General features: G+C 37.8%; 1 protein-coding gene across 5 annotated transcripts in view; it reads left to right on the top strand.

The window, feature by feature from the left end:
• The first annotated feature begins 2234 nt into the window (after positions 1–2234).
• Fam13c (family with sequence similarity 13 member C) overlaps positions 2235–26212 on the top strand; it is a 118131-nt gene continuing 94153 nt past the window's right edge. For 3 of the 5 annotated variants that reach the window (XM_076834295.1, XM_076834296.1, XM_076834294.1), the window contains exons 1-3: positions 2573–2707; positions 8757–8813; positions 12807–13008. In XM_076834295.1, the coding sequence (XP_076690410.1) occupies positions 2646–2707; positions 8757–8813; positions 12807–13008 (321 nt within the window). In that variant the 5' untranslated portion in view covers positions 2573–2645. Of the gene's footprint in view, positions 2334–2425; positions 2531–2572; positions 2708–8756; positions 8814–12806; positions 13009–26212 lie in introns of those variants that run through there. The other 2 variants (XM_076834299.1, XM_076834298.1) reach the window with 2 other exon arrangements.

Below are 26212 nucleotides of genomic sequence, written 5' to 3'. Positions count from 1 at the left end.
ACTAGAATGCCATGCCACTTTGGGAAATACTAGTCCAAAACTTACTTCTTCACAAATTTCTATATTAATTTTTCTGCTTCTCCTTTTGAACACTCCAAACTGCTATTTAGATAAGCAAAGGATCTCAAAAATAACCGTATGCTGTGTGATATTCATTAGTACTCCTATATTGAGTAGTACAAATCTTTTTTTTTTTTTAATGCACTTGAAAAGACATTATAAAGACAGTTCTAAAACTGACTTAAGATAAAAACAAATATAAGAATTGGGTGAGTAGTAGAAATTAAAATGGTTTCTTACAAACTGCCAAATGACAGGGTATTCTGGGACATTTTTAGTTTTTAACCATAATATACTATACCAACCAATTGTTTTCATTGTATATGAATAGTACTTAAAACTTAATTTTGGTTCCTTCTATTCATGAGTTTCTGAGAATTCTCATTTCTTTTTTGTGGTCTTTATTTAACACTTGCCTTTATAGAATACATTTGTTATTTCATTTCATTTCCAAAATGTCTCCATAATTTTATATACTTGTCCAAGTCCTGGTTCAAAGTTCAAAGCATTACTCTTTTCCATCCCAAATGGATTATGGGGATCGTTTACATGAGAAAAGTATGCTCCTTCTCCATACTGGAACAGCTGGAAGCAGCATGACAGCTAATGAGTAAAAGGGCTTTCTGGAAACTGACAACTTCTTGAATCTGTGGAAACAAGAAGGTTGAAATAAGACTTACATTCATCAGTTTCAATAAATAGAACAGACCTCAATTTGTGATGAATTCAGTGAAGAGGCTGTATCTGTCACTCTTGAACCTAGCTCATCTAAGTAAACCACTGTAGGTAGTTTAAGAACAAATATGCACAATATACTTATACATTCAGGGGAATGTATTCTAATTTAATCCTTAGAATTCAAGTTAAAAAAAAAACACACTAAGCTTTTATGCAATCGATTTAAAGAATATTTGGAGAAAAGGAAGATTGCAAAAAAACTATTTAAACCTGATTTTCTTTAAAAATTAATTTTGATTTTTTTCAAAGTATAACTTTTAAAAGTTACAAACAGACTCTTACAAAAATATAGGCATGCACCAGAGATCTACTCATATATCACTGAGGAAAACTGTTGTATGGTGAAGCTGCTTCCAAACCCATTTTGAGGATCTGAATATTTGTAGGCATTTATAAAGAATGTTAGTTTAGTTAGATGCAAAATTGCTTAAATCCTGCAGTGCAATAAAACATTAAACATTGACATTATCATTTTTTTTTTTTTTTTTGGTGGATAGGCTCAACAAAACGTGCAAGTTAACAAGTGACTTCATATAATTAGTAACTAGTGGCAAAGTCAAAAACAAGTGTTTTCCTAGAGAATTAATTAGTCCCAAGCTGGACTTGTTAAACAATGTCTTGGTGTAACAATGGAAGTCATGTTCTTTATTTCCAAGTTTTGGGTAATTTTTCTAATTTAAAAAAAAAATGTTTAAATCTGAGTTTTTCTTGTTGCTATTGTAATTGAACTCATTAGGTTGGAATTTGGACTAAAAACCACCATCTCAAGTGCTTTTAGTAGTGAAGAAATTAAAAAAGAGGGATGAGGATCTTTTATTTTAAAATTCAAATAAGCATCTATCACGTGTGAGTGTTTCATTGCATATCAAGGTCAACATGGGAGGAGAAATGAACAATGGAAAGAAGGCAGAACAAATACCCCCATGGGCTGAAGCAAGTGGGAACTGTCTTCCCTTCCCCCAACAGGGTTGCTTTTATTCAAGGGAAGAGCCTTTGTGAATTCGGTGTCTCCAGCCTTTTGTATAGGTGCTAGGCCGAGGAGCTTAGGCAGGCACAGCAAGCCCCACCCCTTGCACCGTGTCCTAGTCACTAGCTAATGCCTGGAATAAATTCGCCACTCGCCCTGCGTGGGCTCATTCACAGCTTGGTCGTCCAGGGCTGGGCGCTTCCTCTTTGGGACTGAAATAACAGAGCACAGACAGCTCGGGCGTGATGCCGGGAGCTCTCCTTCCTAGGCTCTTCTTTTTCCTAGGCAATAAAAATCAACTTGTAATAAAAATAAAACAAAACCCGCCAGCAATGTCTCTCTCCCCCTTCCCGTTCCCTCCCAGCTTTTTCTGAACGATGGGTGAATCTTTGCAAGCCTCCATCCCTGGAGGGTGGGGTGGGGGTGGGGGAGGTAGCTCAGTAAAACTGGTAGGAGACGTCAGGAAGAAAGCGAGTCTCCCGGGTATTTCAGCACCTAGGCACAAACAGTGGGGCAGTCGACTGACAGCCCCCGAGTGGTGGGCCTGGAAAGCGGTGAATTCAACGAGGTGCCTAGCCTGGCTAGGTTGGGGTCGTGGGGTAACTCTCCAGGTGCTCTTTGCTGGATCTTGGGGTCTGGGCCACCGGCGCGCCCCGCCCGGCTCTGTCCCCGCAGCCTCACCGGCTGCCAAGCTTTGTGGTTCGCTCGTGCGGCTGGGCCCCTGCTGGGGGTGTCGTTACGAGCATGTGCAGACAGCAGCCCAAGGTAGAGCGAGCGTGCCGGGCAAGCCCTGAGACTTGCCTTGCAATGCCATGTTTGTGTATGTGCTCTAACTCCCGGAGAGCAATCAGGGAGACGGCTCCCCCGCCGGACTTGGCTCATGTTTTCTTGTTTCTGTTTCAGCCTTCAGGATAATTCCTTCAGCAGCACCGCTGTAACAGAGTAAGTGATTCTTACCATTAAAAATTAGACTTGCATGCCTTTCTCTGGAAGCAACTATCATGAAGGTATTCACCGTCCCCTACCCCTCTTGGTATTAGATGCATTGTCTCCTGTAATCTGGGACTGCGAAGATCGCCAGACATGCTGACTGATGGGGCCCAGAAATCTTTACAGGTTGAAATCAGCATTTTAGCAGCTGCAGGAGAGATATTAAAACCAGCTGATTGCTTGCAGGAGCTCCATGCTCCAAGATGAGTTCTTGGAGCTCGAGTTTTTTAAAAAATCTATCTGACATGTCAGAAAGGGAGCTTGGTTGTATTTTGCCAACATTAGTGTCAGTTTCATGCAGTGCAAGCTGTGTACATGTACCACAAATAGGAGATGGATGCGAAATGACTTTGAGTTTAATTTCCAGCATGCGATAAACAGACTAAACTTACCCTTGTTCTCTCCTGTCTGCAGATTTTTAAGACACAGTGGAGTAAACTTTTCTTGCATGCTCTTTGTGGTTTTTGTCTTCTGACCTCAGAGATGTGGATATAGGAGAAATGAGTTATCTGGTCCTACGGGGAAAGCTGTTGACTAGGGCAACTAACATTATTTAAACATGGGATGAAGGAGTACAGTGTTTTACTCAAGTCCAGCGGGCACAGTATTTTTTTTTATTAGATATTTATAGTTCATCGTTTTAAGTCTTGTCATCCCTTCCTTAATGTTTGCCCAATATTATACTCTACATGTAAAAAATTAATAGGTAGCTTATTTTGCTAATACTATATGTAATTTATATAGACATATGTGTACAAACTATGTATATGCACATCATTTTGCAATATTTCTCTAGGCTAATTTATGTTAACTTCTGGGACCTTTTGTTAGAAGTGGCTCCTAACAGCTTTTTAGGAACAAGACAAGCATAAAGTTGTTTTCTTAAATGTTATTTAAAAATATTTTAAGAGTTTGACACAGAAACCCCAACTAACTTGGGCGATGTTTACCAAAGTTTTCAAAAAAGCAAATAAATGTTGGAAATGAACATCATTTGAGTTTCAGGTCCCACCACTATCACAGTGACTTGGTGATAGAGAGGTAAGATTCTACAGTACTTCCTATGCCCTCTATTTCCATTATCATTATTATTATTATTATTATTACTACTACTATTACTACTACTACTATATAATTTCTCTGTATTTGGATTGCGATTCTCTTAGTGTCCAGCTTTGAGCTCACTTAAGTAGTCACTTTAGGGGGAAAAAAGAAGTCAGGGTTGACTTTAGAAGATGCTCCTGTTAATGAGATTTCTTAGTAACCTGTGCTCCACTTTACTTTTCTAAAAGCATGGATAAAAGGAGAGATGTATGACAAAATTTGCAGGGTGAAGATGAGCTCTTGACATTCTGGTTCAGGTGCACAGGTACTGCTCTCCTCCCTTTGCTGTGCTCCTAAGCACCAAGAGCTTTTCAGAACCTGATTCTCAGGAAGTCTGTGTGATTAAATCCCTGGAATCAGTCACAGGCCTAACAACTTCAAAATGGAAACTCTTAGTTCCATATTTCACATGCTTTTTTTTTTTTTCTTCTAAATTTTGGTAAAGATTCAATGGTTAAATGCTGGGGAGAGTGTGGTGCCTTGTCTTTGGATACTCCCCAAGGAGTAATGATTGCATAAGATCATGTTGTTACTTTCAGAGAAGTGAGAATGATTTATTTTAAAAGGCTCTGAGTGATAATTGGGAAGCCATCTGGCTAATATAAGAATCTAAGAAACATATTTGGAAACATACCAAAAGCTTCATAGGTATAACACAGCACAGACTAGGGTCATTTAAAACTAGTCATTGTCCAACATAACTCCCGCCACCTGCCTCAATAATCTGAACCATGTTCCTTCTTTCTCTGGGAATGCTTCCTTAGCTAGAAGGACTAGGAGGCACTATCCTGAGACACAGACATAGCAGGTGCTCAGTGAATGTTCCCTTGAGGTCTTGCATTGGGGAGGCACTTTCCTCCCTTCTAGCATACCCAAGAGACAAGAAAAGTTCCTCTTCCTCCTCTCCCCATTCTATTCCTACTTTCTTCTTACTCAAACCCCCTGAAATTGTACCTGGAGATGATTTCTTTGAGATTAAGGATTCTAGTAGTGAATGGAAATATAAGTCTATGCTCCTAAAAGGTGGATTCAAGTTGTCATTAAAATTTTAATATGAGTTATTTTATCAGATATTCTGAAAGGGTTTCACTTGGCCAGTTGGAGATCTCATTAAAGTCAAACAGAGGCGGAATTGGGAAGGACACAAGGACAGATTTTTTTTCTCTTCTTGTTTTTTCCTAGTCCTAGCATGGTCTATGTGGCTCTGAACCAATTTCAATTTCTTTTTCTGTCCAGCTTCTTTTAATATCAGAATGGCCTTGGCCTTTTCTTCTGTATCTGCAGCATCTTTCTATTATTTTTTCCATGGTCAATTTCCTATGTTGTCCTGGCTAACTATGTATTTGAAATGAAGCCTGGCCTGGCTTGCAATTATTCTGACTAGTTATCATTCAAAGCATTGATTCTCAAAACCTGCTGATCATCACTATGTACTGGGAAACAAGATTGGAGTTTATAGACCATATAGACTCCCAGGCTTTATCTCCACAGGGAACTCAGAATGGGTGGGTGGTTGTGTTGGAATCAACCCAGTGCTGGTCTGGATTTTGGAAATCTTTAGGTGATAACTTTTTAGAAGCTTACTAGTTAAGCAGGTGGGTAATCTGGCTTAAACTCTGCATTTCTAGGCCCATTCTTAAGAGAGTTGTGGTGGAGTAGAGATGGTAGGGCAGGGGAAGCTGGTGTCAACTGTTTTGTTGGGGCACATGGTACTATAGGGTGAATGGAAATCCCTTTCTAACCCAACTACATTTCATCTACCAGCCAACCTTTTCTTCCCGTTTAGTCAGAAAAAAGTACTTTTCATGGATACTTCTTTCACTACATTATTCTAAGAAATGTCCTTCTCCCTCTCTCATGAGTCTCTGGGAATACAGACTAAGGAGGCATTTTGACTCCTGCCCTGTGGACTTTGTGTGGGTAGAGAAGAAACAACCCTGGCTCCACTGCTCTAGGCCTTGGAATCCTAGGCAATAAAACCCTGTGAGTGATGGTAATTTCTACCTCGTAGCATGGTCAGGTTGAATTGAGATAGTGTAAAAACGCAGGTAAGATGTGAATTACCGTGTACATTTACCACTGAGCTACATCTCCAATTCTTTTTATTTTTATTTTGAGACAAGGTCTCACCAAGTTGCCTAGGCTGACCTCGAATTTGTGATCATCCTCCTTAGTACCCTGAATCACTAGGATTACAGGCAGGCATCACTAAACCTGACTCACATTTTTTTTTTTTTTTTAACTATGAACAACCCTAAGAAAAACATTCTATATGTCAATCCAATGCACATATGTGTAACTTAAATAAATTCAGCGAGTCAATAATTAACACTGTACTAACATTTTCTACTGCATCTCACAACCCAAACAAAAAAAACGTGCTGGTAGCTGCTGTGTAATTTTACAATTCACTAACAGGTCACAACATACAATTTGAAAAAAACTTCATTACAATATATTCCGTATTGAATATCCGAGAAAGATCGTGCAAAGGATTGGGCTTAAAATTCCTGTGTAGGGCTGTAAGGTAGGAAGAGAATGCCATGCCCAAGATCAGTTGATCTCTTGGTTTGAGTTTATTTTTTTCCAGGAACGAGGATATGTGGGTACTGGTTCCCACTGTGGAATATGATTTTATAAATGGACCAGTATTATACATTTGCAATGTACCCCTGAGCAAGAATAGAAAGGAGTTGCTAAATTAATGGAAGCAGATGGTCTTTATTAAAGTAACCAGAAACTCCATAGAACTCAAAGGGTTTGTGTACCTGTGCTCTGTATGCTGGTAGGGAGGTCTACATCAATTGCTAAACTCTGAGTCTTAGAGTTGTGTTTTTTTGAATGGCAAATGGAGTTATTCACTCTGTATTAAAATTGGATCCACTAATTTGGTCCAGACTCATGTTTCAGAAAGCTTCTGCAATTTTGTATGTTCTGGTGCTCAGTTTCCATTTTTAACTGATTATATTTGAGGAGAAAGATTGATAAATCAAATGAGGGAAAAAATAAGTTGTTGCCAAATCCCCAAACAATTGGTATTGTTGAGCTCCAGGGTTAATCTCAGATTGAGTCTTAGAGGCAGCAATTCTAGATGCCTATTCTTCATAGATTTTGCTATTTTGCTATTGGAAAATATTATTATTCACATTATAAAGCACAGTTGACCTGGTAGGTGATTGCTGCTAATGGAGTAGAACAAAACAATACTTGTGAATTTAATATTGTTTTCTGTGAGATGGACAGAATGGATTATTGGTGGTCAAAGCCAGGAGAAAGCAAGACAATTTAGATCATTTAGGTAAAAGGAGTGTTTAAGTTTTGTTTTTTGTTTTTTTTATAAAGGGAACAAACTATTTCAGCAGGTAAAGAGGGTTAGAGTCTGTAGGTGGTTTTGTTTATTTAACTCACTACAAAAGCCATAATTTAAAAAGATTATAAGGGAAGCTAACTGAAACTTTTATTAACTCATTTTGTGGGTTATTTGTATACCATTGCAAGTTAAGACTATTTAAAAATTTAAACCTATTTAATATAGTACAAGTACTATAAATATGATCATCTTTATATGTATAATAGGTATTCATTTACCTGTTTATTTTTGTCTACTCATTATTCTCCAAATTCTTCAGTGCAGGGACCAAATCTTTTCAAAATTTTGCATTCTTTAGAAGCAATGTTTCTCAAAATGTGGGTATCCAAATTGTAACTTGTATGAGAGAAGAAAAGAACAGAAAATAGGGAGTAAACATTTAATAACTTTAGTAGAAGTTTGACATTGCTGTGACATCCTTACCAAAGAATTTGTACACAGGGGATGCATTATATAAAACAAACAAACAAACAAACAAAAAGCTGGTCAGTCCTGAACCCCAGAAAGTTTTAGAAGCACAGTTACAATGCCTAATTCAGCACTTGGGCTCAGTTAATATTCAATTAATATTTGTTAAATCATTTCAGGAACTAGACTTGCTGAAGGAACAGAAATAATGTTTTAATTCAAGTAGTTTTTGAGTGTCAACTCTGAAATAGCACTATATCAGTGTATCTAGAAAAAGAAATTATAGTTATTTCTTCTCATGAATGAGTAAGCCATTAAATCTCAGAACTGGAAAGGATTACATAGCAGTGTGAAGCAAGAAATAGTTTGTTACCTGAGAATGAAGAGTAAACACTGTCAAGGTTAGAGTAAGAGCATGGCAGGTGTGTGAACTTGGCTGGGAAGGTTCTCAGAGCTGGTGAGACCTGACTTGGGCAGTGAAGAATGAGTAACAACTGAAGATGAAAACCGCATTCCAGGATGGGGTGAGGCAAGGTCAGAATGTCTGAGAGTAGGAACACAGACTCCTTCCTACCCTAGAGTCAGAGAGAATGGTCTTACTCCAGATTTCCCTAGGCAGTATGAAGCACTGGAGATTTTTCAGTATGAAAGAGCCAGAGCTTTTCACAAGATCTAGAAAGTCTGAGGCCAATGGGAGCAAGCATGGTTTGAGACTACTTGATGCAGAGAAAATGCAAAGAGGTATGTGATCGAATCTCTTTTGAGTTAACCGCCATCCACTCATCATGGTTCCTGAAGTCCCTGTGCTATGAACATCTAGATCCTTGGTAAGATCTTGTTATCTTAGGTAATGTCTATTTAGCATGGAAGAAAAAAGAAAAGTCATATCTGGTTCTGAGCTTTTACGCTGACATGCTGTGACAACATTAGTGGTGACACTGTGACAACACAGACATCATTACCCAATGACATGTTAGGACTCAGTTGGTTTGGGAGAGACTTTTGAGGATTGTTGCATTTTGTAGTTTATATGTTAATCTTGATATAATTCTAGATCATTGCTGCTACTGCCATAGTGGACAGTTGGATCTGATGTGTTTTTCTCCCCACTTTCTTTAGGTGTGACGAAGACATAGTCTCTTTACATGAAGATCAGACTGACTGTTCCAGTTTCAGGTATGGACCATGATTGCTTGATTCTTTTTTGTGAGAATCAGAAACCATCTAGGTCTGGTGTCTCTGCATTCTGGTCTCTTCTTTATACTCAAATTATTTGTTTTCATCTCGTATACTTGATTTTCAGGGTTTTTGTTTGTTTGCTTTTTATTTGTTTTGGTATTGGGGATTGAATCCACAGGTGCTTAACTACTGAGGCCATATCCCCAACCATTTTTAAAATTTTTTATTCTGAGACAATGTCTCACTAAGTTGCTTAGGGCCTCCCTAAGTTACTGAGGCTTGCTTTGAACTTGCAATCCTCCTGCCTCAACCTTCCAAGCCGTTGGGATTACAAGCATGCACCATTATGCCCGGCTAGATTTTTAGCATTTTTTTTTTTTTTTTTTTTTTTAGCTTTTTAGCTCTTAAGGGAAGTTTTGTCTTATATACTTTTGTATACCCACCTTGTACTTAGGACAATTATATCTATTTGGGAAATACTCAATAAATGCCTATTGAACATTGATTAACCTATCTCAAGGAACCTATGGTGTACTCTTAGGAAGAAGTTCTAGATTATTCACCAAACATGTTATTTGGGACATGTTCTTGGCCAATAAGGGGATCATGGTACAACAGCAAAATGTTTATGGTCTGCTATTTCTTCAACATTTACTTTGTTTTGAGTACTTTCACGAACATTTTCTTATTTAACCTAAACAACTGAAAGAAAACTGATGTTTTCTTCTTCATCCTGTAGATGGTAAAACTGAGGCTCAGAGGGATTATAGCTCATACAAATAACATGACACTCTGAGACAGAATTTGGACCCAAATCTGTCAAATTCTACAGTTCAGTTATTGCATAACAACATTTGTTGAGGGACTATTTTGTATGTCAGAAATGAGTCAAGATTTGGGATAAAGTCAAACCAATCCTAATTCCTCTAGCAGAATTTGGTTGTCTAAAGAAGATAAGCAAGAACACAGATGAAGTATTAAAGTGTTAATATATTAGAGGTAAGAATAGGATTCACCTAGGACTGTATTAGTCAGCTTTTTATTTCTGTGACTAAAAATATCTGACAAGAACAACTTAGGGGAGCAAAAGTTTATTTTCCATTCACGGTTTCAGAGGACTCAGTCCATGGTGGCTGACAATTGCTCTGAGCCTGAGGTGATACAGAACATCATGGTGGAAAGGCCGGTGGAGGAAAGGTGCTCGCCTCATGTCAGCCAGGAAGCAGAGAGAATACTAGGAGTCACAGACAAAGTATAAACTCTCCTTAGGTTACAACTCTCATAATCTAATCATTTCACCTCCTATATTAACACAGGATTTGTACAAACAAACCATAACAAGAACCAAATAGCCCAGACAGGATTATGGGATAGATTCCTAAAGAAAATTACACATGGCAAAAAACTTTTTTTTTTTTTTTTTTTGTGTGTGTGTGTGTATGTGTATCTAAGGCCACAAAAAAAAATTTTGATGCCACCAAGCAGAGGGAGCAGCTTAATGGAAAGCCAACAGTAGGCAGAGAGAATATTGGAGTTGGGGGAACAACAAGCAATTCAGAGTAGTAGGAACTCTGAGAAGTTGGGGTAAAAATGCAAGGGGTGATAAGAAATGAAGCTTTAGAGGTAAGCAAAGATCAGATTGCATAGGGTTTCCATGCCCTGCTAAGGAGTTTGGAATTTATGTTTTGAAGTATTGAGGAAACTAAAAAGAACATGAATATGTGTGAGTGTGTGCAAATAATTACTTGGCCAAGGCCCTGCCTGAGAGACACAATAGCTTTCATTTCTTGGGTTGTGGCCTGGAGCCAGCTTTCTGTGGTAGGCATTTTACAGAGATCATACAATGCTTCGAGGTAGAGATGATGTCCAATTTATTGTATGAGGATTGTAGAGCTGAAGTGTTGTGGCCCAGACTGCACAACTAAATGGAAAGATCTTTCGAACTCTTACCCTTTTCTGGACACCATGTTCCTTGTCAGTTATGATTTATTCCAATGAGTAGTGGCATAAAATACATAACGTGTACTTTTCTGTTTTGGGAATCCTAAGGAACCAATAAATAATATGTAAAAGGTATATTTCTGGAGATGACTTTTATAATCAGGTCTTACATGTGTATATAGGTGAAAGATGCCTTGCTCCTTTCCCCCTTTCTTTCCCTTCAAAGTTAATATATGATCACATTTATAAATATTGGGCAACTTGGAAATATGACGTAAAACAAACTTCAGGCATTTTGGGGAAATGAGTCTATCAAAGTCATTTTAGATTTGAAAAAACTACTTTTTCCCCCTCTTATTCCTGAGTGTTCTGGAATTCTACTTGAATTAGGAACATTAAGTTAATTGTAAACTTTTCTTTCTCCCACAGGAACATAAAGTAGATGAGTATTATTCCATATTTCCTTGTGGGAAAAAAATTCACTTCAAATGAACTAGTATGATTTCCAATTCATGGTTTGATATTAATTTCTAAACTCATTAGTGACTTATATTTTTTTTTCAGGGCGTTTTTGTATGCTAGGCAATCTGTCTACCACTAAGCTGTATCCTCATCATGGGGAAAAAAATAATTGTGAATCATCTTAAGATCCGTGTCATTGGCATTGATTTTTTTTTTTCATTACTGACAGTGAAGAATTATTTCACTTGTTGAGTTTTCTTTTATCAGGGAGCAGAAAGTTTGTCCTGAGACTTAAGCTTAACTGTTCTACATTGTTTAATTTCTACCTTTTGCCCACTGCACAAGGCCTCTACTACTGAATACCTATCCCAATCTTGGCTTTGGTCTTTTCCAGAGACCAATGGAAGTTCATTCTCCCCTGAGATTATCTTAGTGAATTTAATCTTTCTTTTATTTGTGAAAATGTGTCCTTAGCAGAGAGCATAGAAATCGTGCTTTGTTGGTCTTGCCTCTTGGCTTTATGTGTCCTTCAGCAAGGAGGAATATCTTCCCAGATCTCACCAAAACTCTTTTATGGGTGGTTCCAATAAGAGAGCATAAAGCAAAAACACCCGGGGAAAGTGGCTGCTCCTAATGAATTGCATGATCTGGCCTAAGTGATTTCCAGAGGGTTAAGGTTGATGAAATTGATCGCATATTTGGTTATGTCCATAGTGTTTGCTTGATTCTTAGCAAAATGAAAAATAAAATGTGTTTAGGTTTAAGTAAGACTAATGGCTTCATATAGGAGTGTTACCATGTCAGTATTTCTGAGAAGATTAGAACTGAAGGGATGGGGGAACATTGCATTGAATTTGTGGAGTGAAAAAATGCAAGCACCATTCCTTGCACCTGGTGGTGGTAATGCCAGCCTCTTCTATGTTCTTTAGTGACTTGGGACTAACAGAACCCAAACACCAAGATCTTTGACTTTCCACTGGGGGCTTTGCTCAGATGGCCTAGTTAAGTAAAATCAGGCTCTTACGTTACATTTGATCCAGGTGACTTGTTTTCTATCAAAGTAGGTCCCATTAAACTCTTAAATGCCTCTGAAAATTGTAAGGAGATGATTGTAAGCTGGGGAGGCATCCCATCTTGAACCCAGAATACAGGCTTGAGAAACTGAGATCTTCCTGACCACCATGAGTCTGGGTAAATTGGCCCTTTCATTAGGCATGTTATTTGGTTGCTGCATTTTAATCTATAAATTTGGGATTACAATGTCTAACCTGAAAATCTCATATTATTGTTGCAAGGAAAATGTGATATATGTGAAAGCATCTTAAAGTGTAAAATTTAAAACCAATGATGGTAGGCACGGAGTAACAACTATAAAAAGTATGTATCCACTCGAAGAATGGAAGGGAGAGTAGAGAAATTAAAAAGCGTGAAATTTGCCATTTCTTAAGTTGTTCCTGAGCCTGCACTATAAATTTTGTTAGGGATCCTATTGGTATAGCAGCAATGAATGTATATCATCAGCGTCTCTTTTGTCCCACAGCTTTATTCAATTTTTGGTGCTTTCTAATTGGGGCTCTCCTCTTGTAGAGATGAAGACAATAAAGAGAATTACCCAGACGCTCGGGCTCCTGTAGAGGAGCACGCGCCGCCCCACGGAGAGGCACCGCAGCATGTAGAGCAGACGGTGCAGGTGGACTGCGTACTGCGACCCGCCATGGGCAACTTCAAGTCCAGGAAGCCCAAGTCCATCTTCAGAACTGAGAGTGGGAGGACCCACGGAGAAAGTCAGGTATGGCTAACATTTTGCTAGGTACCTTGGCAGAGATGAGGGTAGTTTGAGGGCACTGCCAGCCCGAGACACTTGGATGCTCTTTTGAGTAGAAATCGTGCATTCTGGACAGGCTATTAAATGCTTTATTGCCCTTTCAAACTGGCGTTCTTAAATATTGGATTTTCACGGAAAGGAGCGGTCTCTCTCTTTTGCCGGGAAGGGGAAGACCTCTTTTTCCTTTCTTCATTCAAGACAGTGTCACTCTTGCTCCAAACTTGGGGATTCTAGTCAGCAAAATCAAAAGTGCCAGCTTGATCTGGAGCCATGTATTCTTAGGCTACAGTTTAGTGGCCTTGAATAAACATTCAGGTGTGTATGTGTGTGTGTGTTTCTGTGTGCTGGTGGTATTTGGTTCTTTGGAGCCAATCAGTACTTAAATGAATGAATACAGCATCTTTCCAACCAGATTCCGATTATCAGCTGGTATTTTATAATTGTTTTCCTAGTTGTCTAGAATATAACAAAGAACATGATTTAAAAAATCGAAAAGTTACTCATAATTTATGATGCTTTTAAAAGAGATTAAATATAATCTGCTTTTATCTTACTACGAAGTTAATATTGCCAACATATAGATTATACTTACAATGCACTTAACATAGTTTTGAGGCCATGGTTGTTCCACAAATGTAAGCTTTACTCTTTTGTTAAGATGTTAACTTTAAAAATAATGTAGGAGACTCTTAAGTGGAATATGTTAATTATGTAGGAACTTTTAAGTCCAATCCTATTTAGCAACGGGTGCCAGGTGATCTTCCTGTTAGAACAACTTTTGCTGGGCAGCTTATTTGACCTTGCAGTTTTGTTATGTACCTTGTGAATTTTGTTTCTCTTCTTCCTTGGCATTGTGACCTCTTATTTTTGCAGTGAAATGTGAATGCCTCTGTGCCGCAGCCCGGCTGGCTGGGCAAAATATCCCGGGGGGCGACGAATAACGTGTGTACGTTGATGCAGCAGGAATGGAAGCCCTTTATTGTAGGATAGGAGTGGTATTTAAACATTTTACACAGCTTATCTAATTAGCATAAAATAGATACAGCAGTCAACCAATAAGGAATCTCCACACTTAATGGCTCGCTTTTGTTACTTCACAAACCACTCCCTCTGGCATTTTGCCAGGTGCCATCCAGACTTGTTTACAGACTCTAACACCTCTGCATTCATGAATCTGTATTGTGATTATCTTATTCTGTGTATGACTCCCATTGCAGAGGAGAGCATGGACTACCACTGGGTTGTTATAAGCTTGATGCCCTGAGTGCTACTGAATGTACCCCACCATCTGTCTCTTTAGAGTTTCGCTGGGAAGGCACAGGTTCCAAAGGGTGTCTTAAGTCTGAGTGATTTCAGGAATCACCTGTGACATTGTGGGCTTCAGAGTGACCAGCCATCTCAGAATACCCTCCTTTTATCATTCTGTAGTCTGGCCTTACAGAAATTACACAGGTGTCAGTTTGTAATAAGGTGGTAATGGTGTATGTAATTCCCAGCCTGTTGCTTATACATAGGAAAATAAGAGGAGAGAGACATATTGGCGTAGTCTTTGCACATAAAACTGTATAGGAATTCTGATGGGATTTGAGTGGCCAATTCTGATTCATTGAGCTTTATTTTCAAATATAATTTGTGTAGTCAAAATATTGGTTGTATTATAAATTCTCCCAATTATATCCTGGTTAAAAGGAAGATTATTGTTGAATGCATACAAACAACCTCTTTTGAAAAAGTAGGGACACTTGGTATGAATTTTTGAACTCTGGGGTTCAGTGAGACTCCAATATCATTTTTAAATGTTTCATTTTATTTGACATAAGCAGTGTGGGCTATTGATAGTTGAAATAGAGGACTCCTTATTTTCAGAAAATAGAACATTAAAAATACATTGAACAAAGAACATTATAATAATACTACTTAGAGTAGTCTTATCATAACTGATTCTTTTTTCCCTTGACCTGGGTTTGGTGGTATCATGAAGTGGTCTGCTTCTTCACAAAGTCTTGCAAATCCTGATAGTCTGCTGGTGTCACAAGATATCTATATCCAAGGTTCAGTTCTTTGAACTGTCAATTGTTTGAAGGTGCTTTTCCATGGAGTGCTTGAGATTCTTTGTCAGAGTCACAAACCTGGCCTAAAACTGAGTAAAGCCTTAAGCATTGGAGGAAAACAAAACTATAGATGACTGAAACTGAAATGGCTGTGATTAATTTATTACTGATAATTTTAAAAATGTGAAATGCCTGATGAGCCTCATAATAGAATAATGCATAATGTGAAGTGCAAAACAATAAAATCATCCCCCCACAATTAGACAGAATACCTTGAAGGATAATGACTAAGCCAGTGACTAAGCCTATTTTCAAATAAGCCAGGGAATATTATTTCTGGTATTATAAAAATGGATGAATATAGGTTTTCAGAGGAAAAAACCTTAATGTAAAACATAATTATCCTAAGACTATACCAAGAATATCAAGGAAAAAGATGCATTAAGTTGGGTGTAGGTCCTAGACATCTGTGCTTTTATTAACTCCATAGGTAATCTGTCTTCCTTTTAACCAGGATTTAATTGGGAAAATCTATTATGCAACCAACATCTTGTGTACAGTGTTGTTTTGAGAATGAAACGCAAATGAAGCTCGCTGCTATATTTGAGAATGAACTGAATTATAACAGGCCACTTAAATTTCACTGGGAATCTTACTTCTGCTGTGTACCCTAGGTTGAAAACCAGTGGCTTCGATGATGCTAGATTCAAGTGAAGGCTGTGGACAGGTCAACATCTTAAATAGTAAATATTTATCACTGATAACATTATAGAATTGTCTGATATCATGTAAAGTTTCACCAAATATAGGACAAATATAGGGAAATTTGATAGAACTGTCTCGTAAGAGTTTTGATTACAGGGCAAATGTTATATTCATTAGGCTTACCATGCAAGGTTGTAGAGAGAATCATTTTCTGTAAAGCTGGATGCACTTGGGGGAAACTAAGTTGAAATTGTAGCTGTGAGTCCTGTCTGATGCTCGTTGCTACTACTAAGACGTTGAATTCTCATATTGTTATGGAATCAACATTCCCTAAGAGCAACTGTAAAGAACCGATGGGTATAACCCTCTTTGAGACTGAAGAACACTATTGTGTATGGGCTGGGGTTGTGGCTCAGTGGTAGAGTGCTTGCCTTGCACGTATGAGACACTGGGTTCGATCTCTGGCACCACATGAAAAAACTAAATAAACAGAAATAAAGGTATTGTGTCCATCTACAATTTAAAATATTAAAAAAAAGAACACTATTGTGTGTGTTCAGCTATTGAGATTTCTGGGTTTTTCTTTTCACAGAATTTGTATGTAGGAGCTGAGAGTAGTTCTTCATTCTGATCCCAATCAGAATGTAGGGACGGCAGAAGAAGCCAGATGGAAACCATTGAAAGTTTGGGTTGATGCCCACCTTTCTTACCTTTAAAGTTCAAAATGAGCAGTTCCACTTCTAGTTGGTCAAGTTAGGATTTTAATTTGAGCAACTTTTCTTTAATCTTGGCCTTGACCCACCTCTATGAGAAGGAACCATGAGTAGAGTAGCAGAATCTGAGATTTTGTGTGCATTTGTGAATGACTAAAATTCCAGTTTTGCATCCACTTTGAATGTCTTAAAATGAGAAAGCTTAGTATATTTACAATAAAAAAGAAGTCCAGGAACCATGAAGACAATGCAAGAATGTCCTCCAAGAAGTTAAAATGTTTGGGATTAGGAGAATGTTTATTTGAACCAGAATCAGTTTTCCTTTCTGCTTGTTTATCGGTTTCTTTCGTAGACAATAAGCTTTGGAAAAGAATGGCTTGGGTTAGGATCATTTAAGGACCTGTCTCCTGAAAGGCTGGGTTTTCATTGATATATTGAAGTTAAAACAAGATATATGAGTCTGTGCTAAGCATAAATTCCTGATCCAGTTTACCCTTGAGTAAAATGTCTAGTCAAATTGCAAACACTCTTTCCAAGGAGAAGAACTGATTGAAGGCATGGATTATGTGTTTTAGTATTTTGTGGAAAAATTAAAAGTGGTCCTGTACTGACTGCCATGCAAGTTGTAATATTAATTCCTGACAGGCTGATTTGAAACAGATTAGATTTGATGAACAGAAACTACTTCCTGTATTGGGCCTTAACACTGTCCAGAGGGCATTCATTTTTAGCATTGGTAGATGGAGTCTTGTCATCCTCACTCCCTGCCATCTGGCATCATACTATGCATCATCCTTCTGTCCTCTCCTCTGGTGGCTATTTTAGCAAAATACAAAAAGTACGAAGCTATATAGAGAGCTTTTCTGCAGTGAGCTGTGTACTGTGATCCTTCTGCTAATCCACTTCCTTGGGGAGACCAGCTGTTTGGGCTGTTGTATATCAGCATCAGGTTTCTTCTACTTGGCTGTAGTAGGTGCTGTAAGAAGCTGGAAAGAAATCCAGGTCTGATTGTAAAATTTTCATGTTAATGTTTCTGCAGAAATAAAAAATTAAAAATAATAATTTTGAGCAAAGTAACTCAACTATGAAATATTTATTTATGGGGAATATTATTATTGAAGTAGGCTCTGAATTAAAAGAAAGATAATAGTTAATTCTGGGTCATTCCTCCCACCTCTCCAAAATTCTGTTTCCAATTATGGATCTTCTTTATGCATTGTTTGCTTTTTTGCAGGGTGTTGAGAGCATGAATTCATTGATTCTAATAATGGGGAGGTAATTGTTTTAACTATCAATTTATGACCCATTATTTCTCATGCATGATTTTTACAGCTCCAGTGTGGATGTTTTACTTTAATTTCTGTTTATGTATGGATGTTCTGAAAGATTTTACTGGTGAGGAAGAAAAGTGGTCCTCTAGTATATTTTCTTAGTTTCCCTTATTATCCCAAGAGTAAAGTGATAGAGATTCAGGAGAACAGGGTTCTGAGAAATGCAGTGTTCTTAAAAGTGAGGCCAACTGAGTCAATGTTTAGATTTAGTGGTTTCTCGTGGTCTATAAGATTTGATACTCCTCTTTGAAATTTAACTACCAACCTGTTCTTAAACAGTGAATCTAAAGATGTTTAAAAAGAAACACGAATGTCTGCAACATAAATTTGTCACTTTTTCGAAATATGCAAATATATTTAGCTTACATACTGACATAAAGGAATCTCAAAATAAAGAGATGTGCTTTGTTTACTTGGACATTTAATGTAAGAAGTGTTAAAAAGTTGATAGTCATATGGAATTTGCATTCAGAACAACTGATTTGAGACTTTAAAGTTTATAAGGAAAGGGAAACTTGAAAATTTTACAGTGTTCAGGGCTATATTATCTGATAGTACATCTATTATAGAATTTACAGAAGGATTATTTTGAAAAATGAACAAAGGCACTGGGGATATGCAGCTCATTGGTAGATTGCCTACTTAGCTAGGGAAAGGCCCTGAGTTCAATCCCCAGCACCACCACCCCAAACGTAAGTGAAATAATAATAAAGTATTGATGTTATTGGTTGAGTGCAGCAATGGAGGATGGCAAGGACTTATATCTAGTTAAACTGATACAGACTGCTTCTATATAGGATATTAAAATGCTCTGTTTTGCTTCTTCCTTTGCATCTTTTGCACACACAAATTCTTAAATAATTTCTGATTTTTTCTACAGAGTTCCAAGGATGGTTTCTGACATTATGTAGCCATTTAAATTCATCCCATAAAAAAAGTCAATACATACACGGGAAGAAGAGCATCTTTGGGACATTTTCCTTCTCGGCTATTTTTTCCTTTGTTACTTTAAACATCAGCTAACTAGATCTTTAAGTTCCATCTTTTTATTTTGATAAAATGGAGGTAATTGTATCAATATTAAGAGATTGTTAAGGGTTAAAAGGGATAGTGATATAAACTTAAATGTTCAGCAAATTTTAGGAGACTAAAAGTAGTTTGTAGAATATTTTATACCCATTTGGCTGGATATATAATAAATCTTATTATTTGTAAGTCTCCTGAGTTGTGCAAGGCTGGTAGCATCCGAAGTAACCCAGAACCTTATGATTTAAGCCATCAAAAATGCATTTTTCACACCCACACTAGCAAGCCATCATTGGTCACTAGGAGGTATGTGAACACAGCCAATTAAGGAATATGGTTAATGAAGCATTTTTAGTCTTGAATGTTTCTGGTTTGAGTCATAGAGAAAAGATCTCTGAAGAGTCCTGTACCAACCCTTAGAAACTCCAGTCCTGAACTTGTATACAGGATTTCTTTACTCATTGACCAGAGTTGGTTATATGCTTCCTTCATTAACACAAGCCCAGAATACACTGGGCCAAGAAGTACAATCCTACCACACTTACTAAGGAGGAGAATAAAATAACAGCCAACAACACTAGTGACTTCCACATTCTTTATTCAAAATAGCAAGTAACCCAAAACAAAATTAAATTATGTCCCCCTCTTTCTGATGCATAAAATACTAAAATATTGATGTTATTAATGTGAAGGACTAGAAGAAGAAAAAACTTTAATTAGGTTGTCTCTCAATTATATACCTTATTGTTTTCAATAAGAGCTGGAGTTTTGTCAAGTATCCCTTCAATTAAGTACCTGCTTTATTATTATGTGGAACAAAGAAGTAGGTCTAGTATTGATTTCTTCTGGATTGCCAAATGAAAACTTAGAGCTCACTAATTTTGCCGTTTTGTTAGGAATAATTGGGGTCTTACTCTTGCCAGAAGATTGTAGTATCTTTGGGTTATGATGGAGTGATTTGGAGGCAATTTGATCCAAAAATACTTCCTGTAAAAAGTGTATTTGGCAATTTGAATATTGTAAGATGTGGGAGCTGGGTTTCTGCATTCGCATACATATGCAAATTCACATCTTCACGTACTTGGTGATATTTATCCAAGAGCAGAGTGTTCTTTAGGCAAAGAAAACAGCTTAGCAAGGACTTCCACAGCCTGTTTTGGAGCTTGGAAGTAAAGCTGTTTGGAAGGTTTGGGTAGTAGAAACGTAATGAACTGACATTTTGGGCAACTGAGAATCATTAATCTAAACTTTATCAAACACAGTTAAATATCACTCTGGGACTGAGACATAACATATCAACCTCAAGCCTACAATTTTGGGCCCCATATTTTGTGAGAGAAATAGTTGCCAGATACAATTAAAATTTGAATTTCAGATAAACAGTATTTTTAGAACAAGCATGTTCCAAATATTACATGAGATATACTTAACATAAATTACAGATTCAACATAGATTCATTGTTTATCTGAAATTCTAATGTAACTAGGCATCCTGGGTTTTCTTTTATTTGCTAACTCTAGTGACCCTATCAAGAATGAGAGCATGAGCATTTAATCATATGCACTGTCTCTTCTCAAGTTAGACTTAACCCATTGGATCCCTGTAAGCCTGAGAACTGGCTTGTTTTGTTTGTTGTTGTTTGTTTCCTTGTCTTTCAAGAATGGTTAAAGATGGCCTAGGAAGGGAGGTCTGCAGCCTGTCTAAACGGAGAAGATTTGTTAAAAGCATTTATTTTATCTGTAGTGTTCAAAGAGCATGAAACATTTTGGAAAAAGCTGCCCACTGTCTTGGGATGATAAATCCTTAAAAAAAGGACAGAAGCACTCAAATTATGAAAATTTGCCCTCAAAGTTTGTGAACCTATTCTATAGGATCCTGCTTGCTATGATCAGTGGCCACAATCAAATCAATAGGAAGGGTGACTTTTATGATCCAGCTTCTGCATTAAAGTGACCAAAAGTGACATAGCTTGTGCCATAAGCAGACAGAACAGTACTGCCATGTTTTGAGAATTAATTCTATTGAAGATAAAAAGTGGCCAACCAGAGCCTTGTAGTTTTGAAAAGTGCTGCTCTGCACTGAGGCTAGTGTTGCACAAACATGTACACAAGCATGTGAGGATAGTTAGCTATTTTAAGCATGATGTTATTATGTGTATGCCTCCAGGCACAGGTAACTTGATGTTTTTTGATCCTGATGGAACTTTATCTTCCCATCCAGTGATCCTGGGTGTGGTTTTGTTCTGAATCTTTATTTAGATGAACGCCTCACAGCTTTATTGTTTAATAAGTTGTAGCCACAATTAGGGGATTTTGTGTAGAGACAGATGTTTGGCACTATTCCTTTTGTGCTTTAACATGCTGAGCTGTAGGGTTATGATTGCTTGACTTGGTAATGTTGTGTGCCTGAGCAATTTTCAACAGGAAAGGTCAATTCAATGTTACATTTGGGGCTTCTTCTCTGTAAATAATGTTAAATACCCCAGGTTTAAAGCTAATTCAGTTTGTCAGCATGGTAAGGGATTGTGATTGTCTTTCATTGTGTTTTAATGAGAAAACATGATTAAAACAAAAAACACCACGGGAAACCATCAGATGTGTGCTTGTGGATCCACAGGAGGGCATTTTTTGTCTCCCACCTCTTTATTCTGTCAGTTTCTCCCTGTTGCTAGTCTTCTCTGCACTATTGAAACTGGCATTAGATTTAGAAATATAGCCTGGCCTTATGAACACCTGGATACTGATCTCTCTCTGAAAACCAAGAGGATTGAACAAAAGCCTGAATTAGTTGAGTTCTAAATATAAAATAGTTTAAATCCTGAGTATTTGCCGATTTCTTTTAAAAATTTGTTGAATTTTTTTAATACTGGTTACTTACAAAGACTTTGGTAGTTTGTGACTCTTTCTACCTGATGTGAAGCAGCATGATGGAAGTGTGGGGGACAGGGAAGTCTTAAATCCCCCACTTTCCCATCCAGCTTATGCTAAAAATCAGGATGGGAACTCAGTGATTGGTTCCTGATGAAGTGTCTGGAGATTAGAATCCTAGCTGGGCCATGTGCTAGGCAGGGATCATTAGAGCTCTGTTCCAGTCAATATAGCTTTGATGTCTTCAGGGCTTGGTGGCAAATGAGGGGCTTAAGCCCAGTTCACCAAGAAGTCACCAAACCTATGTAGAGACTGTGGTGCTCTCAAGGTGGGCATCAGGCTGAGGAGCAGCAGGCAACTCATACTGGGTCAGACAGAGATTCTGATCTCTAGGAAATGGAGGAAAAATTTTAATACAACAAATAATGAAGGTCTTTGTAAACTGTTTTTTAAAATGATTTTTAATAGAAAAAATGAAATAGGTGTGACAATTATTGAGCATTATTTTACTTTCCTGTTATTGAAATTTTCATTATTTGGTTAGAATTTTAGAAATAACACACCCAGAATTTATTAGGGTGTCTGATTGTGATGCTGAACCTCTGAATACATTTTGTTGTTGACTAAGGTACTTTTGAAATTGGTTTATTTTGGCTTCCTCTTACTCACAAACTAGTTGCTGTGATTTGTTTCAGACTTTAATATTGTGTTCTTTAAAAGGAGTCTTTTTCATTGTATTCAAGACTAAAGAGTATGCCTTTAATGCACATGCACACACAAAAGTAAACACCTGTCTCCTTATTTTGAAATAGATAATTTTAATCGGTTACCTGTATTTCTTTAGTGATGTCAGGATCCACATTCTATTTCAAAGATGGTCTGCCCCAGACACACTAACTTAGCCTTTTCCTTTTCAAACTGCCAGTTATACTAACTGTCCCTTCCTGGGCAAAGCCTCCAGTTGGTTTTGTTTGATTTGACAAATTTGCTTGATTTGGGTCAATAACAACATAGTCTTTCATCAATGATGCCAGTTTAAGTGTGTCTGAAAGGACTTTGAGGGCTACTGGATTGAATAATGTTTCCCCCAAAATTCATATCAACTTGGAACCTCAGGATGTGACCTTACGTGCAAATAGGTTTGATCATTGCATCAAAGATGGGAAATTGGCTCCAAAGTTGTTGGCAACCAGATAGAATAGATAGTCTTAAAGTCTGGCTTTCTTAAGATCATAGATATAGTTGACATATTGGTCTCAGTGTTGATTTTATTATCAGCTGAGACCATGGTTGGATGGCATGATGCAGAACTTGTTGACCTTTAGATCAGGTTTCTAACTAATAGGAATCCTAAGAAGCCCTGGACCACTGTAGCTGTGACCACAAAGACAGATGAGATCCAGATGAGATCTGATGCTTGTGGCAGGCATACTGTCTATCACAGGGGAGATAGGTGCCAAGTCCTTGGAGTCCTCAAGTGCTGGCAGCAACATGGTATCTGTTGTTTGTCATTGTGTTCACTTGGATCCTGATGAAGCACCTAAGGTGACTGAGGGATGAGAGTACCCACCTATACATTTATTTGAAGGATTGAGGTAATACTTTTAAAGTGCTTAATACAGTTCTTTGTGTATAAATAACTATCAAATAAATGATAATATTTATTGAGCATTCATTTAACATTATTAACTAGTATATTTATTATATCCTCACATATTGTCACTATAGTAAGAATGAAAATGATAAGTTCATTTTTTCTTGGGAAAAGACAGATTTTTTCCTCCCCTGTGGCCATGGTGACCAGTAACCATCAGGACCTGTCTTATCCCTGTCTATATGGATCAGTAACAACTTGCTTCTGCAATTTTGCATGTCTCTTTAAGCTAGCCAGTCAGGGCATCTGCCAGCACATGAAATTGTAAAGCCCGACAATTAGCAACAGCTTAACTGTCGTACAAATGCTTCTGCAAATCAATCAGTCAACAATATTCTCACTCCAGCTTTGCTTCTGCAGCTGAAGGTCACCTGATGCCTCAGCATATTCTGAAGTCTGCCAGTCCCTGACCTCTAAGGGTCTTCAAACCCTGTGTACGATGAGCTCTTTGCCTTGTTTAGGTAGATTCTCTTAAAATGCAGCTCTCTTGGTTTAGCAAGCAAGAAATTCCACTTTTGGTTCATATATTAAATTGGGACCTTTTTCTTCAATGGCAGAGATCTGTATAAAGTGATAAGGGGGTCACAAAGATGGGGCCATACGGAAGAATTCATATAAGAGGTGATTTTCAACCCAAATTGTGCAACAGGAGTCATCCAAGTGGAGTAAATGACAGGGAGGTTTCCTAGGTAGAAGGAATATACCATGAGTGAAGAGATGAGGGATAGTGGCAATTCAAGGGCTGTCACCTGATTTGCCATGCCTACACTGTGAGATGTGGTAAAGGAAGATGGACTAGAGAAGTTTGTGCTGTCTGTGTTGTAAGAGTTTTGGATTCCATTCTAAGGAGCTTTCTTGTTCTGGTGTTGCTCTAACATTTTGTTTGTTTTCTAAGTCTTAACAGCAGAGGAGACCCAACTTTTACCATAAGAGGGAGTTTCTTTGAAATCTTTCTATAGAGGATATTTTTCATTCCATTTTGACTGCCAAGCATCTGAACTCTGTTCTTGTGTTTGGAGAATTTCCCATAGGAGAAAATAAAAGCTGACTCCTTTTCTTTTTCCTTCTTTTCCTTCTGTAGAAGTGGAAAAGACCAATATTTACTCCTCCATCTTCCTTTTAGATAGAACATGGGGGCAATCTAGGTTCTGCCAGTTGGATGTCCTTGCCTCAATCTTGGCTTAAGAGCATATGGCTCAAAGAAACTCCAGGGATGGAGTGTTTGCCATAAGAAATAAGATCTGGTTGCATGCAGTGGGCATGGTGGTACCCATTTTTCAGTGTGTGGTGAGCATTGCATACTATAGAATTAACTGTTTTTCATCAATCCTAAAATTTACATATTACCAACATTTTGATATCATTGAAATGAGAAAGCCCCTTAAAATCAGTGTTGTGATAGTTGATAATGTTATAAGAGTTGACAATAATGTTAAGCAGCATTATTTACTTAGACTAATATGCTATTATTTTACTTTTTAAGATTAATTATCAAAAAATGCAGTATCCAGATTAGATTAGTTCTGAAGTTAATTTTGTTTTTATCCTGGCCTAGCAGTCCAATGGGTTGGTTCTCCAACCCTTTGGGTTGTTCTGTAATTTTTCCAATAAATTCATTCTTTGCTTAAATTATTTAGTTTATGTATTAGTTTTTCATCATCATGACCAAAATACCCAGTAAGAACCACTTAGAGGAGGAAATGTTTATTTGGGGCTATGTTTTCAGAGGTTCAGTTCATATTTGACTAACTCCATCAATCTGGGCCTTAGGTTAAGCAGAACAATATGGTGGAAGGGAGTGGCTTAAGAGCAGAACTAGCTCATGGCAGCCAGGAAGCGGAGAGAGGACAAGTGGCCATGGTAATAAGATATCATCCCCAAGGGTATGCACCCAGTGACCTTCTTTCTTTAGCTTATGGTTACCACAACAGTCCATGCAAACTATTAATCCATCATATGGATCCACTGATTAGGTTACAGCTTGCCGCAGTCTGGCTGGGCACAAATCACCGAGTCGCCACAAAGCACTTGTATGTTCAAACAGGAAACTTTATTGCCTGAACTCCAACAGCACTCCACTCACACTCCCCGGGAACTCTCCCGAATGCCACCCACGCGGCCCTCAGGAACACCACACACCAACCGGAACTCCCTCCACCGTGCTGTGCGTGCACTCACTCTCTGAATCCCAGAACTCCAAAGTAGCAGGCGCCTGAGGCAGCAAGAGCTGCCCTATTACCTATTACCGGACAGTAAAGGTCTAATACACAATTGAATACACAGCCTGTTTCAATCCAGCATCATCCAGTCACAGCAGTTATAGACAGCTTAACTTAATATCATCATCTTAATGGCTTACCTCTCAACCATTACTTCTGGCAAAAATGCCAGGGGCCATTCCAACTCGGCTGTGACTCTCAGCATCAGCTTTCATTGCATTTCTAAATATTCCTGCATTATATATTACAGGAGCTTACTGGGAGACACTTTCAAATCATAATAGTTCATTTCTACTGTTTAAAGCTAAGGATCTTGATTGATAAATGATACCATCTTAAAATGTTTGAGAACTCCACGGTTTATTAATGTTTAAATGAAAAAAAATATTTCTAAATTATATTTGATGTCCCAGGAAATTATGTCATGTTAATAACATAGTGAACAAATATTTATCGAGTAGCTGTGTGATATGATAGAGAATGAGTTCTGTGATAGAGTAGATACCATGAAAATTTCATTCTAATACATATAGTGTGGGCTTAAATCCCCTGGCACAGCACCCAGTGCATGCAATGAAACACTGGTAGATACCTTAACACC

This window comes from Callospermophilus lateralis, chromosome 15 (genome assembly GCF_048772815.1).
Source record: "Callospermophilus lateralis isolate mCalLat2 chromosome 15, mCalLat2.hap1, whole genome shotgun sequence".
NCBI lineage: Eukaryota > Metazoa > Chordata > Mammalia > Rodentia > Sciuridae > Callospermophilus > Callospermophilus lateralis.
This window is presented reverse-complemented; position numbering and strand designations above follow the sequence as displayed.